The 19053-nt window shown below is 40.1% G+C and overlaps 1 protein-coding gene and 1 long non-coding RNA gene across 3 annotated transcripts in view; one reads left to right on the top strand and one right to left on the bottom strand.

Annotated features, from left to right (window-relative positions):
- ST8SIA4 (ST8 alpha-N-acetyl-neuraminide alpha-2,8-sialyltransferase 4) overlaps nucleotides 1-10596 on the bottom strand; it is a 104980-nt gene extending 94384 nt beyond the window's left edge. Inside the window, exons 1-2 of the mRNA XM_032627801.1 lie at nucleotides 10130-10596; nucleotides 3537-3668 (exon numbers count right to left, since the gene is read on the bottom strand). Coding sequence (XP_032483692.1) covers nucleotides 3537-3668; nucleotides 10130-10242 — 245 coding nt within the window. The 5' untranslated portion in view covers nucleotides 10243-10596. The remainder of the gene's footprint in view (nucleotides 1-3536; nucleotides 3669-10129) is intronic.
- A 136-nt stretch (nucleotides 10597-10732) lies between these two features.
- LOC116751806 lies at nucleotides 10733-18998 on the top strand. 2 transcript variants are annotated; one of them, XR_004349342.1, is made up of 4 exons: nucleotides 10733-10949; nucleotides 11587-11677; nucleotides 11857-11926; nucleotides 18940-18967. It is a non-coding gene; the product is annotated as an uncharacterized LOC116751806 (long non-coding RNA). The 2 variants fall into 2 exon arrangements; XR_004349341.1 differs by having other exon boundaries at nucleotides 11587-11926; nucleotides 18940-18998.
- The last annotated feature ends 55 nt before the right edge of the window (nucleotides 18999-19053 follow it).

Genomic DNA, 19053 nt, shown 5'->3' with positions numbered 1-19053 from the left:
CACGACGTGTGCTATTGAATTGTATGTGGACCTTTTTCTAAAGTAAATCAATGCATGCAACAGCAAATTCTTTTTGACAGGTGAAGCACATATAAATTTTCAATTATGTTTAGTCAACCTGCAAACCTTATCTGGTTAAGAACTTCAATATATGATGACACTAAGAGTTGAAAATATTTTTGCTGACTAATTATGATGTGCTTATTCTGGTCCTGATGAGTAGCTGAGCTCATACATTTCTAAACATCCATATCTGGTACTGTACGTAATTCTTTAGGTTTCTATCCAACATATGAAAAATGAGGGGGAAAGAAAGAAACAACCCGAAGATGAAAAAAGTCAAGTCACAAGTGTTGGGACATGACTAGATAATTTATCAGTACAATGTTCACAGATATACTCACAACATCTGATACATCTTAAATGTATAATTTCTTAGCTTGCAATAATAAAGAACTACTACCAATAACATCAAGCCTTTAACCAAGCTAATTAGTTTAATTGTGAAGTTAGCTGTGGAATTCATGAACTTCCCTAAATCTTGATGAATTTTCAAAGTACAATGAACTAATACATGAAACCGTCTCTCTCAGACAACTCCCCAGAGGTACAGTTGTTTGATGAATATATATGAATCAATTCTTGATGTGCTTATGAAAGCGGCAGAGTGCATATAGGGCTGGAAGAATCAGTAATAAGAAAGAAAATCATGTCTACAAATGTAGGGAAAAACAATTTATCTTCAGTGACTTTCACATTTTAATGCAAATAGATAAATAATTTATTAGGAATATCACAAGTGCATTATAAAGTTTAATGAGATTTTTTTAAATGAGAAAGATTTGTAAGCAGAGTTCAATCATGTAAGATCAAAAATGATTAGTTGTAACATCTTAATCAAAAGCTTCAAAGTAGAATTTTGAAAACACTTGTAAAATATGCCCATACCCACTCATAGACACAAAATAATGTGGTTCTTCATAAATGCTATAGATGTGGGGAAAAAACAAAGGAAAATAACCAAAATACTTTAAGATTAGTTTCAAGTGTGACTTAAAAAGAAAGCTAAGCCAATAATCAGGTATTTTTATATTCTAAATTTTTTATTATAGGTGTCAAATTGATTGATACTTACTAGTCACTACAGCTATAGGCAATTATAATTTTTATGAACTGTTTGTACATTGTACAGTAATGGTTTTACAAATTATTATTTCCTTGTAAGGAAGTGACAACTTTGTATGTCTTATTCAATATTTGCTCACTGTTTTATTGTTTACTTATCTGTTAAGGAGAACCATATGAAGAGTACCAACATTTCATTCATATTATTAGCTGTTATAATTGAAAATAAATCACCCTCAAAGATATGAATGCAACCCTCATTAATTTGTAAAGTTGCAATAATAAATTGCTTGGGTCAATTTATGTTAAATACCCTTAGCTTGAATATCTTAAAAATCACAATAGATACAGCCTCATGCACATCTATAGTATTCATTTTTTCATAGATACTAGGAAGGCATGGCCAGATATATTGATTAAACTATTGTTAATTATGTATTTAATTTATTTATTAGACTTTATCTGATATATTATTTAGCATGGCTAGATATATTAAACTGTTACAATTTCTTATTTTACTTTACTTTCTTCCATTACTTTCCTTTACCTGATCTACAGAGCCTTACATAATTGACACCTTTCTTGCCAAATCATTCAAACTTGAAGGTTCTCTTTCTAGGCATCCTCAGAGATAAATATTTCTTTTTTAATCACCCATATGTCTCTCTTTCCAAGCTACTTCTAAGAAACATAAATCCTTACTCTGTGCTAAACTCAACCACACTGTATTTATGGTCCCATCTAGTTCCATATCCTGTAGCTTTTTCCTCATAATTATCTCATCTCTTACAGGGTTTCTAAATTCAAATGTGGGTATAGGAGTATGAGTTAGTGAGGAAGACACTAGGTAGGTATCATGAGAAAAGGGAGCTCCAGGTGTAAAACTGTCAAACTGGAGAGCTCGTGGTTAGTGTTGGCTTCAGCCAAAGAGTTCTCAGGAGGAACACAGGTTCAGAGTTGTCACATTTTAAAATGTCTTAAGAGTATCTGAAAATCTGTACTTTTATAAGGAATCTGCTAATTTTTAGTACTGCTTTAAGTTTCTTTTCACCCAGTTGAAATAAATATTGCTTTCTGAGCATATTCTACACAGAAGACACCGATTTATAAACTCTGTCAGAGTTGCACTGCATCACACACTACTCATCTCACTGTTCTTGCACTCTGCCTACAAATACACAAAGTTCACCCTAGACTAAAAACAGCCAAACATACACCACTTGACATTGCCATGGTTTGATTCCTGTCTCCATTCCAGTCACTTTGAAAGCTTTAAAACAAAGTAGTCTAACCATTCCTGCATTTCCATGGCACCCATTTCTTTTTAATTTCCAGACATTCTTTCAACTATATTTCAACATGTAGTGAGTGCCTTTGCTGCAATGCATTCTATGAATTGCGATGCATACTCTAAAGATGAAGGTAGTAGACTCTTCCTTAAAGGGGCTTATAATCTACAGTATACGTACGTGTGATCCAAGAAGTGAGGAGGTAGAAACCCCAGCAGATCAGCAGCTTACCCTCGTAACCACTAACCTACTCTTACAAAATCTGTGTGTTCGTATACAATCATGGAGTAATTAGCATTTTGCCAATACTAGAAAAATGCAATGATTTTATTATGTAAAGGATGGTTGTTCTCTTGAACTTTTTTAAAGAGTTCTGATTTACTGAAATGCTGATTTAAACATACCAACCAATAGAGCAATGTAACTATAGAGAAAATGATCTGCTTGCTTCCTCCATAATTAGGAAGGTCTGGCCCTAACTTTCTTATTAGAGAATTATAATTGAAGAAAACAAGATTTAATGGATATATGTAGGCACTGAGTTTGATTTCAAGAGCTTATCTAAGCGAAAATACCAGAATCTTACAGAGAATAAACCTGTACTCTAGAAGCCTTATTTGCTAATTGTTACCTATTTAGGGTATAATTATTGAGACTTTTATTATAGGAGCACACATAGAAATACCCCTTCATAGAATAAGTCAAATTTATTTATAATTGTTGGCTAAATGGCAGTTGAATAGGCTCTACTTATATCCAGTGTGAGAAAACACAAGATCAGTATGAAGACTTTAGAGAAGTTAAAGATAATTCTCAAAATATACGTCCATCCTGAGTAATAAAGAAAAGTGTGTTAAACATTAGGATTCTGTCGAACATTTTATTTCATTAGTATAAAGACAGTATATTAAAAACTCACATATTCATCCTTATATTTCTGGCTGTATAATGATTTCAGTTTTATAGTTTCACATCCTTCAGTGAGAAACATTAACAGCCTGTTCACTCTTACTGAAGTATTCATACTTAAACTATAAATTAAGCATTCAATATAAGTTTGCCAAGCCCAATGTATTCTAGAACATGATATGAAATTTATTATGCCTTATTAAAGAAACTCACCTTATCTCTAGGACCAAAGAGGAATTGATTTTCCAACCTTCTACAGAATGCTGGAAGACTGAAGAGCCAGACTTTCGAATGATTTTATCCGAACTATTGACAAGTGACCGACTCAAACACAGCTCACCATCTCTGAAACAAATCACAATGGCAGCTTTGTGAAAGTAAGAAGCATTTTGTATAAACAGCATAATACATAATTTGATTTAGATTACTGGTGACAACTTGTAGATACAACTTTTTCTACCTGTTAGAAGAAGAGGTGTAAGCATGATGAAAGGTATTATAAAGATTAGGTGAATATGACTTTATCAGGAGAATCATTTACACTTATTATTTTACTTATTATTTTTGAAATAAAACTATTTTTATATAAAGAAAAGACCTTTGTAGTATTTCAGGAAAAAAATTCTCAGCGAAGTTCTGTTCCCCTTTAGCCCCTCCCTCCCCTGCTGTGTTTAACAATAGAGACAGGATGTTTGGCCAATTCTCCTGCATCTGTGTAACTGTGACTCCTAAGATTGTCACAGAAGACATACAGACATAATGGAAAGAGCTTTTGTTTTGGAGTAAGAAGACTTTGAATGTCAGGTGATCTGGGCATGTTTGTGATTCTATCACTTGCTAGCCCATATGTCCTTTGACAATATTCTCTTTCACGGTGGTAAAGCCACGGTGACTTTACCTTACCTTGAAAATTGCAAAAACATTATCTAATATGCTTTGACTTTGTGAGAAGTGGAGCTCTGCACGTGAAAGTAATTTATAAAACACAATTGAAGTGCTAATTCTAAAATTACATCGGTCTCAAAACATCTCAACAATGAGATGCTTCCCTGATAGTTGGTGGTGGGGAGATAGAGATTGCAGTGGGGGGAAAACTCATTCAGTAGCCATTATTACTGGTATTTTCTGTTATATCAAATAATTAACTATGCTATCCCCACCAATTAATAGCAACAGGCAAGTATATCATGCTGCATGCTACTAGCAGGGTTGTTGGTGGTAGGTGACAGACAACTATGATCGCATTTATACCATTAGGACCTTTATAGACGAACCTCTTCATTGCTCAGTAGACTATTCCTTGGTACTTTATACAAGTAAACCCGGATTCAGAGAATAAAAAAGCCACCTCTCTAGGCATAGCCCTTTCAATATCTGTATTTCATTACATGTCACCTCAATATTTTAGAATCTCAAAAACATAGTTAAAAAGTAACATGACTAGGGCTTCCCTGGTGGCGCAGTGGTGGAGAGTCCGCCTGCCGATGCAGGGGACGTGGGTTCGTGCCCCGGTCCGGGAAGATCCCACATGCCGTGGAGCGGTTGGGCCCGTGAGCCATGGCCGCTGAGCCTGTGAGTCTGGAGCCTGTGCTCAGCAACGGGAGAGGCCACAACAGTGAGAGGCCCGCATACCGAAAATTAAAAAAAAAAAAAAAAAAAAAAAGTAACACGACTATTTGCTCAGTCACAAAGTCTAAATCTGTGTTTATTATGTAGGCAATCCTCCCCTACTATCAATGGAAACATTGCCTGTGCAACAGCTGCTAGATGAATTCTGTAATTGGAAGCTGATAGTTTGGTATTTTGGTTTGCATTCTTTTTTAAACATGTAGTTCCAATTTGAAGCAACTCAAAGCATCAAATGCAACTACTCCCTGTGAAATTTAGAACTCTATAAAAATTAATATTTTAAACTGTCCTACTGATGAAAATGATACACTTGCATGCCTATACATGGCTAATCATAGTCATTTTATAGAGGTCATTTAGGATGCAAGGAAACATAGGGTGCAATTACTACTCAGTAGCCCTGAGTCAATTTTTATATTACACGTCTAATGATAATAACTATTACATATGAATGAAAATGTGGATATACAGAGTTAACCTTCACACTTTTGGAGATACGCCTTCAAGAGTATGGACACAAACTCTCACCATTTCTAGGGGTAGGGACCTTCCCCATCTTCATTTTGTTAATAACTAACTGTCCTGTCAATATCATCTTTTTCTAACCATAGATTGCTACAATTAAAATAATTATTTTCACCACCAATAAACTTTTACAGAAGAAGTAAGCTGGCATTTTAAATATCTGTGGGAGATTGCTTTACTGACAGGTAGCTAATGATACATTTTTATAAGGCAGAATGATTGCTATGATATTGTATGGAGGCTTTTCAGAACCTCTAAGATTTAAAAAAAAGTGCTTTAAAAGTTTAAATCAGTTTTATATTAATGAAATGCTACCACATTACTCTGCTCTTTGAACTGGTGATAAGTCAAATTTCAGACTTTTACCACTGGAAAGAATTTTGAATGAAAATAGCTTACAACTAGTCACACTTCTTGAAGTCAATGGAATTCATGTGTGAGAAGGCCAGGCTGCCAGCAACCTGAGGCTCTGGAGCAAATTTCTTTGTATAAGGTTAAATGAGTCCCAAGGGGTTTTTCTGCTTGTGACCTTGGTAGTACTCGGTCTGGAATAGGCTTTTCCTTCCTGTGAATGCAAGGCATGAAGGATGTTGCCACCCCCTACTAGTTTCTCATCCCAGATCAGAGACGAGTGCTAAACAGCTGCACTGAAAACATTTCTCTGATGGGGCTGTATACAGGAAGATTCAACACATACTTCTAAAGGGATAATTACACAACATATAAAAGAAATAAAGCAATATATATTATAAAGTATCCCTGCTTATATCGAGCTAAGAAAAACCCAGTTAGATGGTCATCTGTGCGATACCAGTGACAGAAGCTAATCAGCAGTTATATTACTAGTCTTTACAAATATTTTTCTTTGAAATATGAGTTGCCAGGCATCACTACAATTTATTCTATTAATTCTGAAGTACATAGCACACAAGATTAATTTTCGTTCATGAAATTAGGTCCCCAAAAGCCCTGCAATGAACCCCACTGTAAGCTCTTCTTGACTTGGCTTTGGAATGAATGTGTTCCCTTAGGTTAAACTTTCTCTTTAATAGAAAAATTTAAGTCATTTAAATGAAAAGAACTTGCATCAAATTAAGCCTGAACACAAACAGCAGGCAATTCTGTGTTTTCATTCCCTAAGTGCCAAACAACTAAAAATAAAGATGCGATGTATTACCTTAACTTACAGCCTATGGCTTTTAGTAGAATTCCAAATATAACATATGAAGTAACATGCAGATTCTGGTTTCCTGAGTTACAAGAGTGTGTTTCCACCCTAGAACAAACTGGAACTAACATTGCTAACAGTGATAATACTCTAAGTATGAATGCTTATCTCCACTGTCACTTCTATCATAAGTTTCAGAACTAATACTGCTGATCATCTAGTGAGACAACCTAAAGTACACAGTCAAATTAAAAATGAAATCTGTAGATAGTAAAAAAAGTAAGTTAAAGTGTCATTTAAAGTCACACAGGGAAACAGTATGTAGCAAGTTTTAAGGAATAATAATCAAAGCAAATGTCTATTTGGTATTAAAGTTTGTTACACTTTCAAATACATTATTTCATTAAATGCGTATACCCACATATTTTTACCTGTAGGGCCCTTAAGTTAACATATTTCTAATTATACCAAAGAGCACACAGAGCCAGTAAAATTACAGGCCAGTTGTGAGACAAGTGCCATTTTTCCCATTATGAAAAAAATATCAATTAAGAATAGACCACTTCATACCCCTAATGCCCTTTCAGTTAAACTTCACTAGTCAACAGACCAGGCAATTGATAGGTTAGCTTCGAAGGAAACAGTTTTAAATGTCCAATTATTACTTGACCTATTCTCCAATAATTCCTTATTACAAACATGCTGCTAGTATTCCTCTGGAGAAACGAGAATGTGGATGGTTGGTAGGAAAGCTGGGCTGCTGTTCTTTTTCCTTCTCTGTGGAATGACTGCTCCATATTGCATACAAGAACCTTGTTACACTGACTCTAGATGGGGCCTCCAGTGTTAAAACGGAGGCAGGTCGAATAGATAAAGAAACTGCTGCCTATTGCAAAATGGTAGCAGGGAAGCTAAATATGAATCTAGGAGGATGTTCTAAGAATTGAATCCGCTGCCCACTAGCAAGGCACGCAGTGTCCCCCAAAAGGTCAGGGGCTGCCGTTTACCTCACTGCTGACGACTGGCCTGGGTTCTGAGGCCAAACCGCCACTCTAGTTTACTCATCTCAAAACGAGCCCCTCCACGTGGCTTGGGTAGAAAGAGAGTCAAGGAGAAGAAGGCCGTTTGATGAGTCAACTCCTCCACCAGAAGCACTATTCTGGAGTTGAAACGAAATTATAAACTGGTATCACAAGCTTTTCCTCCGAACGTTTCATGTGAGGGAAAAGCGAAACAGCGCTCAGGTGGAACTAGCTGTCCTCACGTTGCCCCCGGCAGCGCCAACCCCAAGGGCTCAGGGAAGAGCTGGCGGCGGCTGCCCCGACGCTGCGGGGCACCGGGAGACGCGCGCTGTCTCGCCCTGCACGCCCGTAATTGCGGGATTTAATTAGGAAGGAGGAGCCCGGTTGCCGACTGAGCAGCAGTTATCATTATTTTTTTTATTTTTAAAGGGGGCCTGATTCCTGCGGTAAAGGCTTCCACGTCTCCTCACTCATTCTTCCACCCTCGCGGCCAGCTCTCGCGGAGCAGCTGTTGCTCCGCCGCGCACTTCTCCTTCTGTTTGATGAACCCGCGCCCGCCCCGCGCAATCTCGAAGGAGCAGGGAAAGCAGGCTTAGCCCGAAAAAGGTGCAAGAGAATCCCCTCACCCCCAGCTGGCCCGACCGCCGCGCCCCTGCCTGCGCCCGCCTCCTACTCCTCCTCGGCGCCCTGGGCAGCGCCCACCGGCCGGCGGCGTCCAGGAAAGGCCACGAGAGGAACGTCGCCCGGGAAATGAGGCGCATCCCAGGTCGGTTATTTGACCCGGAGTACTCGGGATACGCTCCTCCTTCCTGCCGGCGGCTAAGGGAGGCCCGGAGAGGACGCCTGGGTGGCGTGTGGCGCCTCCTCTCGCCTGCCTCGTCCCTCCCACTCTCGCTCTCCAGGGTTGCCAGCCAAGGGCCCGAACCTCAGAGTCCTGGCGAGGCTTGGCCGCTTTGTCTGGGCTCAGGCATATCTTCGGAGCCCACCAGCCGGGAAGGGAACAAAGAGCCTCGACCCCCACGCCCCAGCCTCCGCCTCTCCCCCACGCGCCGGTTCACCACCTTCCTGAAGACCCCTTTGTCTGCCTGGGAAGCACAGGTCTCTACCGGGGGTGCCCACACCCCCGCCCAGAGTCCTTTTATGACAATCGAGCTAGGCTGAATTTTCAACCCACCCACTCCCTGTGTTAACATCATACAGTTCGGCGTTTTTCCCCCCAACATAGACCATTTAGAGATTTGTTGATGAATAACAATCAGCCAGCCCATCCCTTATTAGCTTTTTCATTCTCTTCCAGTCCCTTTCGACTGTACTTCTATGTTAATTTTCTATAAAATAACAATTTCTTCTGTAAATTTAAGCCGGCGTCTTGCTGACTTAAATTCTCATTACTTAGGGAGGAGCAGGAATATTAAGTAACGGAGTGCATTAAGTTTGTGTGTGTGTGCACGCGCGCACACGTTTTAGCAGTCCTGTCCACCGCCCACCCCCGACCCCACCCGCCCCAACGTCAAGGGTTCTATCTTGGTTTTCATAAATCTTAGGGAAAATAAAAACCAGGCTGGCATCTCTGCCAGTGTGGAGTTTCCGATAGCGATAGCAGACGCCTCCGGATGAGGCAGGATTTCCGAAACAGGACTTTGAACAGAGTTGACAACCAGGTTCACATCCTCAGAAAACGCTTCCAAGCTATGTAAGCAACACAAAGTTGCCACCACCTCCTGGGTAAACTTCAAAGACACAGAGGCCAGGGGGGAGGGAGGAAGGAAGTGTGATATTTAGAGAACTTACTGGGGTGGAGGAAGATTCTGAACTCATCTAGACAAACTAAAGAGCAGAAATATAGTCTGTGTGAAGCTACAGCACCCAGTTTCCAAAACTGTAACCATGACGCCCATGGGTTTTAACCACGGACAGCAAATAAGGAAGTATAGTTGGTTGACCTGGAGTTTCTAATCAAATTATGATACACAGATCTACCCGACAACAAAGAATTGTAAAGAAACAGAGGAGACACATTTCCTGCTTTCTGAGCTTTAACTTCAGCCTTTCAGGAAGCCAGCTTTCTCTAGTACCTTCCTAGAGTGATAGGGCAGAGAAAGAAGGAAGGGCAACCAGATGGTGAATAAAGACATCTAGATTGAGTTCTGCCCTGGGACTAAAAGGACAAGGGCACCCATTCTTTGTTGACACTTCTGCAGTGACTTCTTTGGCGTGCGAGACCCAGCACCAACACAACCGTCACTATCACCGCACAGGGCAAGTTGAACTCGTACTGAGAACCCGCTGTAGAGAATCACACACACCTCAACAACAGCCTTTGTTATTTAATTCACGAGACTAAACACTCACAAGCTGACACCGACACAAATACTACCCCAACCCTCACTCTGTCGTCTATATTCACATTTCATTTATGGCTTGACTTTTTATCATATCCTAAAATGAAGCTTTGCATTTACCCGATGAGTTGCGTCTCCTGGTGCTCCTCAGTTCTTGCTATTTCTTTTGTTTTATAAAAGATCAGGAGCAGACTTATCGTGCAGATCGTCCACCTCTTCCTAATGGAGCGCATCTTGGATGCCCGGGAAAGTCCTGGTTGCCCCAGCTCCCTCACCTTCTTTTCATATAAAGACTCCGTTTTGGGGAGATATAGTCGCGGGGGGGGGGGGGGAGGATCTGTAAAATGGGAGGAGAGCGTGGAGCTGGGATCTCAGAAGCAGGTCTCGAGGGTCCTCTGCGGCCAAGCTCCCGCTGGTCCTCGAGCGCTGCAGCGCACTCTCTCGCAGTTCCCGCCAGCCCTAACCCGGTCGCTCCTCGCCGCCTCCCTGGGGCTCAGGTTTTTTTCCGAAGAGACACCTTGTACATTGGAGGTGGCGGCCGCTTCTGCAGCCGGGTTCGGGGGCGTCACTGGCCCTTCCCTTTTCCTAGCATGGAAATGATGAACAAAACCAGCCAATCACGGGACTCAGGGGCGGAGGCTGCTGTTGCCTTTCGTCGCTGGCGGCTGCTTGGAGAGTAACGTCGCCGGCCTTGCCTGAACTGTGCACAGAGAGGAAGCTCACAAGCTCACAGTCGTGTACACACACACGCACACGCACGCACCAGTGCTCGCACACCGTGGGAAGAGAGCAGCGCACTAAGAAGTCAGGTCGCCTTCTCGGGACACCAAAGCGTTTGCTCTGTGGACAAGGAAGCACCGAGATAGTCCGCATCAACGTGGAGAGGACACCTCAGCTGGGGACAGATCGGAGACGCCTGCTCTATCGGATAGAGCTGGTGGTGGGTAGTAAGAGGGGTACTTTCTTCCAAGCGTCTTTGCTAAATATACACACACGTGCGCGCGCACACACGCGCGCGCGCACACACAAACGCACGCCCTCTTAAGTGGAGTGAATGCGGGGAGGGATAGGGAAGGAGTTTATATTCCGTGCAGCGCTCAATCCGGAAAGTACAAATACACACGCGAGCAGATCAGCCGATCGCCCACTCAGCGTGGGTGGTGGATGACGACCCCGACTCAGGATTCTGCAGGAAACAACTGATGACAGAGGTGTCATTAGGAACTTCATGGATATTTATGTGACTCGTTCATTGCCATTTGGAAACTCCTCACGCAGGAGTCAACGAAACTCCAATCCCACTTGAACTTCCCTGCTGAGAAACAGGATTCTGAGAAAAGTAGGACCTCCTTTTCAAATGCAAGTACACCTATACACACACACAACACACACACACACACACACACACGAAGGAAGGAAGGAGAAAAGAAATGAAGGAAGAGAGGAAGGAAGAAAAGAAGGAAAAAAATGGAAGAGCCAGCTTTTCTCTGAAAGTCTTAGTAATGTGCATTTAGCCTGATTTTCACCCTCTCCTCCCCTTTACTCTTTGTTTTTACTTCCATTGTATTGTGTGGCAGGGGCACTTTTCCCGTCCTAGGTTCTAGTCTTCAGAGACCTTCTCCAAGTCTTGGATCTCCGCCCTCACCCAGAGAGAAGCTTGCAACTCAGGTTGTACCATGCCTTGGCTTGGCTTTTACTGAGGGGTGGTGGAGGTGGGTCGGGAGCCACTCCTCGGGTGACATAGTGCCTGGCAGCCAGGATTTCCCCCATCTATTTGAGCGGGTCCCAAACTCTTCACCTCCACCCCTTCCCCCGGAGCCTCTCAATTCATTTTCTTGTTCTTTCAGGTTGAGGGGTGTCTCCAGCTGTCATCCACTCTTGGCCCCTGGGGTTTACACCTTCCTAAACCCAGAAACGGTGAGGTTCACCCCCAGTCCTCTGCTGGAGGGGCACAGGAGTGGCTGTTCCGATTTCCAGTCCCTTGACAGCTTAAAATAACAAGGATAACAGCCAACACCTTTGCTTGAAAACCCGAGAGCCCTGGCAATGTTTGCCATTCTTCCCCTAAGATGTAGAAAGTTAAGAACCTCTCAGGTCTCTGCTCACAGCAGAGCGAATAGGAGGTTGGGTCTAAAATACTCAAAGGAGCAAGTAATTATGAACATTTATTGACACTACAAGTGGCCCACCGGGAGCGTTTTGAGTTTATTGATGTCTAGGCAAATCCCACTTGCATTAATGCAGCTCAATCACACTGCCTTCTCAATTAGCAGAAACTGCAAGAATAAAATAGCTTCTTATTTAAGTGAAAAGGGTACTGGGGTGCAGAGGGGGTGGGCAATGCATGGTTAGGATGCTAACTTCTCTAGGTTAACTTTTGATTTTTAAGCAGTAAACAAATATATTCTGGATTTCATATAAAACATTACCTGCTGCTGCTGATGGAGTAATATGTATCACTTAATTAAATTCATCCAACATTTCTTAAGCAATTACTATGGGCCAGAAAATACATGTGGGCATGGGAACATAGAGATGAATAAAATACAGCATCTAACCAGACAGAAAGATCATGCACTCAGAGGGGGACAGATTGTGAAAAATAAATAAATAAAAATAAGTTGCAATATGGCACCATGAACTAACAGCAGCATTTGAAGTACATATCGTGTATCTGGGTAAGCTACTGGATGGAAGCAGATAGAGTGTTTAAGTCTTGGGGAGCAAGGAAGGTGAGTTTCCTAGGAAAGGGCACACATAAACTGGGGTTTGCAAAGCTAAGGGGTAAGCCAGGCAGAGGGAGGGTAGAACACTGCAAGCACAGGAAAGAGTATGTATACACAGAGAGGAATAAAATGCAGGAGCTTTGGGGTAGATCAGTACTGTTGGAACAGGAAATGGGAAAGGAAAGTAGTGGACATAAGTCTTCAGTGTGATCATAATAATCTAAAGCTACACAATGTCAAATTGTCTTCTCTAATGGGAAAGTTGCAACATGAAAATCTTCAAGAGCAAAGTGGGTTTAATTCATGTATTAAGCTATAAGTTTGGCGAAACGGTTCACATGGCCCAAATGAAACAAAACAAATCCACCAACAGCAAAACTAAAGCAAACCAAGAACTAGTTATAGGAATACATGGCAGATTTAAATGCCTAGGAAAAAAAAAAAAAGAACTCTCCAGTTGTATAATGCTGCTGCTTCTGAATTTGTTAAGCATAGCACATTTTATTGATACATAGAGGTGAACACTTCTGGATGACTGATAATGGTTCAGCGGAACTCAAGAGATTCCCCTTCCCATATTTGAACAATTACGTTTTTTTTAACATCTTTATTGGAATATAATTGTTTTACAGTGGTGTGTTAGTTTCTGCTGTATAACAAAGTGAATCAGCTATACATATACATTTATCCCCATCTCTCCTCCCTCTTGCGTCTCCCTCCCACCCTCCCTATCCCACCCCTCTAGGTGGACACAAAGCACCGAGCTGATCTCCCTGTGCCATGCGGCTGCTTCCCACTAGCTATCTGTTTTACCTTTGGTAGTGTATATATGTCCATGCCACTCTCTCACTTCGTCCCAGCTTACCATTCCCCCTCCCCGTGTCCTCAAGTCCATTCTCTACGTCTGTGTCTTTATTCCTGTCCTGCTCCTAGGTTCTTCAGAACCTTTTTTTTTTTTTTTTAGAGTTCATATACATGAGTTAGCGTATGGTATTTGTTTTTCTCTTTCTGACTTACTTCACTCTGTATGACAGTCTCGAGGTCCATCCACCTCACTGCAAATGACTCAGTTTCGTTTCTTTTTATGGCTGAGTAATATTCCATTGTATATATGTGCCACATCTTCTTTATCCATTCATCTGTTGATGGACACTGAGGTTGCTTCCATGTCCTGGCTATTGTAAATAGAGCTGCAGTGAACATTGTGGTACATGACTCTTTTCGAATTATGGTTTTCTCAGGGTATATGCCCAGTAGTGGGATTGCTGGGTCATATGGTAGTTCTGTTTTTAGTTTTTTAAGGAACATCCATACTGTTCTCCATAGTGGCTGTATCAATTTACATCCCCACCAACAATGCAAGAGGGTTCCCTTTTCTCCACACCTTCTCCAGCATTTATTGTTTCTAGATTTTTTGATGATGGCCATTCTGACTGGTGTGAGGTGATATCTCATTGTAGTTTTCATTTGCATTTCTCTGATTAGTGATGCTGAGCATCCTTTCATGTGTTTGTTGGCAATCTGTATATCTTCTATGGAGAAATGTCTATTTAGCTCTTCTGCCCATTTTTGGATTGGGTTGTTTGATTTTTTAATATTGAGCGGCATGAGCTGCTTGTATATTTTGGAGATTAATCCTTTGTCAGTTGCTTCATTTGCAAAGATTTTCTCCCATTCTGAGGGTTGTCTTTTCGTCTTGTTTATAGTTTCCTTTGTTGTGCAAAAGCTTTTAAGTTTCATTAGGTCCCACCCATTTGTTTATTTTTGTTTTAATTTCCATTTCTCTAGAAGGTGGGTCAAAAAGGATCTTGCTATGATTTATGTCATAGAGTTGAACAATTAAGTTTTGAGAGTATAATTTAATGTCATTTATTTGATATTATTAGATTCATGAAATATGCATCCATAACAATTTGCCAAGTTTAAAAATACGTATAAACCAACACTATGGCCAAACTGAGGACAGTCTGGTTCAATATGCTATTAGGTACAAGAACTATAAATATATATGTTGGGTAAAAAGTCTTACCCACAGCAGTGTCTTTGGACTTACCTCCCTCCATTAGAATGCCTGTTTTGATGATCCTGAAAAATTAAAGTTGTTCCTAAATTTCCATTCTATCTTTGGACTGTAAGTTCTTCAATAAAGAGAACACATTTGTCTTTATTCAGCACAAATCTGCAATTACACAGTAGTACCCTTTGAATAAATAATGCAAGTAATGGCAGATGGTTTTAAAATGCTACTTTATCCTTTAACTTAATGTAAATCATGTTTTAATTGCTGGCTGTGCCCTCAACTTCAGCTGGAAAGAAATGAATAGACACTTGCAATCTCATAGTGGGGTTTTTAACAGCCCGTGACATTTTTTAATAGGATATTTTTTAGAGCAGTTTTAGGTTTACAGTGATATTGAGAAGCAAGTTACACACTTACCCAGTTGGGAGGTGGAGATATCTAATAATATCCTCGGAACTGAAAAGGAACTTTGAGACCAAAAAACAAAGCAGGTAACTCCATAAAGTGCAACTATGAAGCTTATTGTGGGTAATTTACATACAGGCAGGAAGGATCCCCCACACAGATGATCCAGAGACAATTGTAGCTGCATTTAGCACCACCAAAAGGGGTACAGGGGGATTAAAAGGGGCCAAAGCTAAAAACAGAATCTGACTACCAAGTGAGAAGCACATCCACAGGAACTGGAACTGGAACCAGGCGTTTTTCCTTCCCCTCAAGGTCTCATGACCATTAACCAACTGCATCAGCAAAAGGCAGTCTTCCAGTTTTCATGTCAGGTGAAGGCAAGAGTAAAAGTTGACAGGGAACTCATCTGGCTTGGGTGCATTCCCTGTGAGTAGACAAAAGTTTAGCCCTGAGGAAAGGGGGATGGGTAGGACTATGGGCCTAACATGGAGCTGACGTTTGTCAAAGTCAGTGAAAGTACAGTGAAAGTGGCATCATTGTCACCCACCATCTGTAGTTTACAATAGGGTTCACTCTTGGAATTGTGTATTCTATGGGTTTTGACAAATGTACAATGATATCCACCAATGTAATGATGGTATAATATCCACCATTATAATATCATACAGAGCAGTTTCACTGCCCTAAAAATCCTCTGTGCTCTGGCTATTCATGCCCCCCTCCCCAGCCAGTTCCAGGCAACCACTGATCTTTTTACTGTACCTATAGGTTTGCCTTTTCAAGAAGACATATAGTTGGAATGATAAAGTATGTAGCCCTTTCATATTGGCTTCTTTTACTTAGTAATATGCTTTAAAGAGTCCTCCGTATTTTTTCATGGCTTGAAAGCTCATTTCTTTTTAACAGTGAATATTCCATTATCTGCATGTACCACAGTTTATTTATCCAAATGCCTCCTGAAGGACATCTTGGTTGCTTCCAAGTTTTGGCAATCATAAAGCTACTATAAACGTGCAGTCTTTTGTGTTTGTGTGTGGGCATGTTTTCAACATTTGGGTAAATACCAAGGAGCGCTCTTGCTGGTAAGATTGATGGTAAGACTATGGTTAGCTTTGTAAGAAACCTGAAGTGATTTCCAGGTGGCTGTATTATTTTCATTTCATCAGCAAAGAATGAGAGTTCGTGTTGCTCCACATCTTTACCCGCATTTAGTGTTTTTGGTGGTTTGAATTTTGTCCATCTAATAAGCATTTAGTGGTATCTCACTGTTGTTTTAATTTGCATTTCTCCGATGACATACAATATGTTTATTTGCCATCTGTATATCTTCTTTGGTGAGATGTCCAGATCATTTGTTCATTTTTAAGTTAGGTTTTTCATTTTTTAATTGCTGGGTTTAAGAGTTCCTTGTATATTTTAGATAACAATCCTTTATCACATATGTCTTTTGCAATATTGTCTTCCAGTTCATTCTCTTGACTTTCAGAGCAGAAGTTTTAAATTTTGTTTAAGTCCAGTTTATCAACTATTTCTCACACTGATCATGCCTTTGATGCTATATCTAAAAGAATCATCATCAAATCCAAGGTCATCTAGATTTTCTTGTGTGTCATCTTCTAGGAGTTTTGTAGTTTCCCAAATTACATTTAGGTCTATTATCTATTTTGAGTTAATTTTTGTGAAGAACATACCTAAGGTATATTTGCATGTGGATGTCTAGTGTTTCAGCATCATTTGTTGAAATAACTATTTTTTCTTAATTTTTTTGCTTTACTTCTTTATCAAAGGTCAGTTGAATACACTTTTATAGGTCTGTTTCTGGGTACTTTATTTGTTCCATTGATCTATTTGTCTATTCTTTCACCAGTGTCACATTGTCTTGAGTATTATAGCTTTATAGTAAGTCTTGAAGTCTGGTAGTGTCACTCCTCCAACTTTGTTCTTCTTCAATATTGTGCTGGCTATTTTGGGTTTTTTGTCTTTCCATATAAACTTTAGAATCGGTTTGTTAGTATCCTCAAAGTAACTTGCTGTGATTTTGATTGGAATTGTGTTGATCTGTTAAAAGTTGGGAAGAACTGACATCTTGACAATATTGAGTCTTCCTATCCATGAACCTGGATCATTTCTTCATTTATTTAGTTTTTCTGTGATTCCTTTCATCAGAATTTGATAGTTTTCCTCATATACATCTTGTACATGTTTAGTTAGATTTATACCAAAGTATTTCATTTTTTGAATGCTGATATAAATGTTTTTTTTCCATTTCAAATTCCACGTGTTCCTTGCTAGTACCCATGACATTTTAATAATGGGAATGTTGGTGTAGTAGTCAGGAATCTCGAGAGAAAAAGAACCAATGGAATGTGTGTATTTACAGATATAAAGAGATTTATTTTAAGGAATCAGTCACACGATTGTGGAGGCTGGCAATTTCTAACTCTGCAGGATAAGCCAGCAGGCTGGAGACTTGGGAAGAGGAAAGAGTTGATGTTGCAGCTCACATCCGAGGTCATCTGGGGGTAGATATCCCTCTTTCTTGGGGAACCTTTGTCTGTTTTTCCTTAAGGTCTTAAGCTTACTGGCTAAGGACCAGATTTGCTTTACTCATAGTTTATTGATTTAAATGTTACTCTCATCTAAAAAACACCTCACAGCAACATCTGGACTGGTGTTTGATCAGATATCTGGGTGTCTGGACTAATCAGCTTGGCACATAAGATTAACCATCACAGATAAGATGATTGAAGGTCTTGTTTATGACCTAGCAATATAGTGAGAATTATTCATACAAAGCCTTTTACCTATGAATCAATGATCAAGAAGAACAAGAAGCATATTAATGAGAAAATTCAGCTGTTCACCAACAGGCAACTCAATCTCTTTATTTGTTTCTGGACAAAATATCTAGTTTTAAAAAATTTATTCTAAATTAATTCATTTTGCCTACGTAAATATTCATAAAAGCTTCACATATTTTTCTGTATGTATGTTCATTGTCCTTTTGTTACTCTTTTTTTCATCCATAGTAACGAAATATCGTAGGCTTACAGCAGAAGGGTGATTTTGACTTTAGGTACAAGATATAATCATGAATCTAGTATAATTTCTGGAACAACAGGAAAAATCCCATCATTGCCATTCTCAACTCTTCCCCGTTATTTAACCCACGTCACTTACATCATCCTTTGCATTTAATACTTAATCTCTATTTAAACATGAATGTCCTTAGAAGAGACAATTCTTACATACTGTTAGTCAAATATTTAAAAAATTTTAATATCCATTTGAAATGTCCTCTGACATCTTGTAACCCCTGCCAGTTAAATATGCCTCATTCTGAAATAAGCACTTCAGCTGCTCACAAGTCCACATTTTAATTGTTTATCAACTCTTATCTCTTTCAGTTCTATAGTCCTAGTTCTTGGTGTTTTATTTCCTACTGCATACACCCCTGAAATGTTAAAATAAACAGGCACACTATCCCATACATGTTTTGGCAAGTCCTAGATGCCCTACCTTATTACCTAGTGATATTTTTTGTGTTCTCCTTTTGCTGTTTTTCTGTGCTTAACAGTGATGGGAGAAACTATCTCGTAGGAAGAGAATAACCATCAGGCTAAATATTACTCCAAAGTGGTCAGCTATTGAATAGTGGTCACTTCATAGGCAATTGTGTGTGTCACTACCTAGGGAATTTACTGTTTGGGGTTTGTAATTTCTTCAATCTTTGTGTACCTTCTAAAAGTCTCTCTTGGGCTTCCCTGGTGGCACAGTGGTTAAGAATCCAACTGCCAATGCAGGGGACACGGGTTCAAGCCCTGGTCCAGGACGATCCCACATGCCGTGGAGCAACTAAGCCTGCGCGCCGCAACTACTAAGCCTGCGCG

The sequence above is a fragment of the Phocoena sinus genome, chromosome 3, assembly GCF_008692025.1.
Source record: "Phocoena sinus isolate mPhoSin1 chromosome 3, mPhoSin1.pri, whole genome shotgun sequence".
Taxonomy (NCBI): Eukaryota; Metazoa; Chordata; class Mammalia; order Artiodactyla; family Phocoenidae; genus Phocoena; species Phocoena sinus.
The sequence above is the reverse complement of the archived record's forward strand: the minus strand, read 5'-3'. Positions and strand labels throughout refer to the sequence as shown.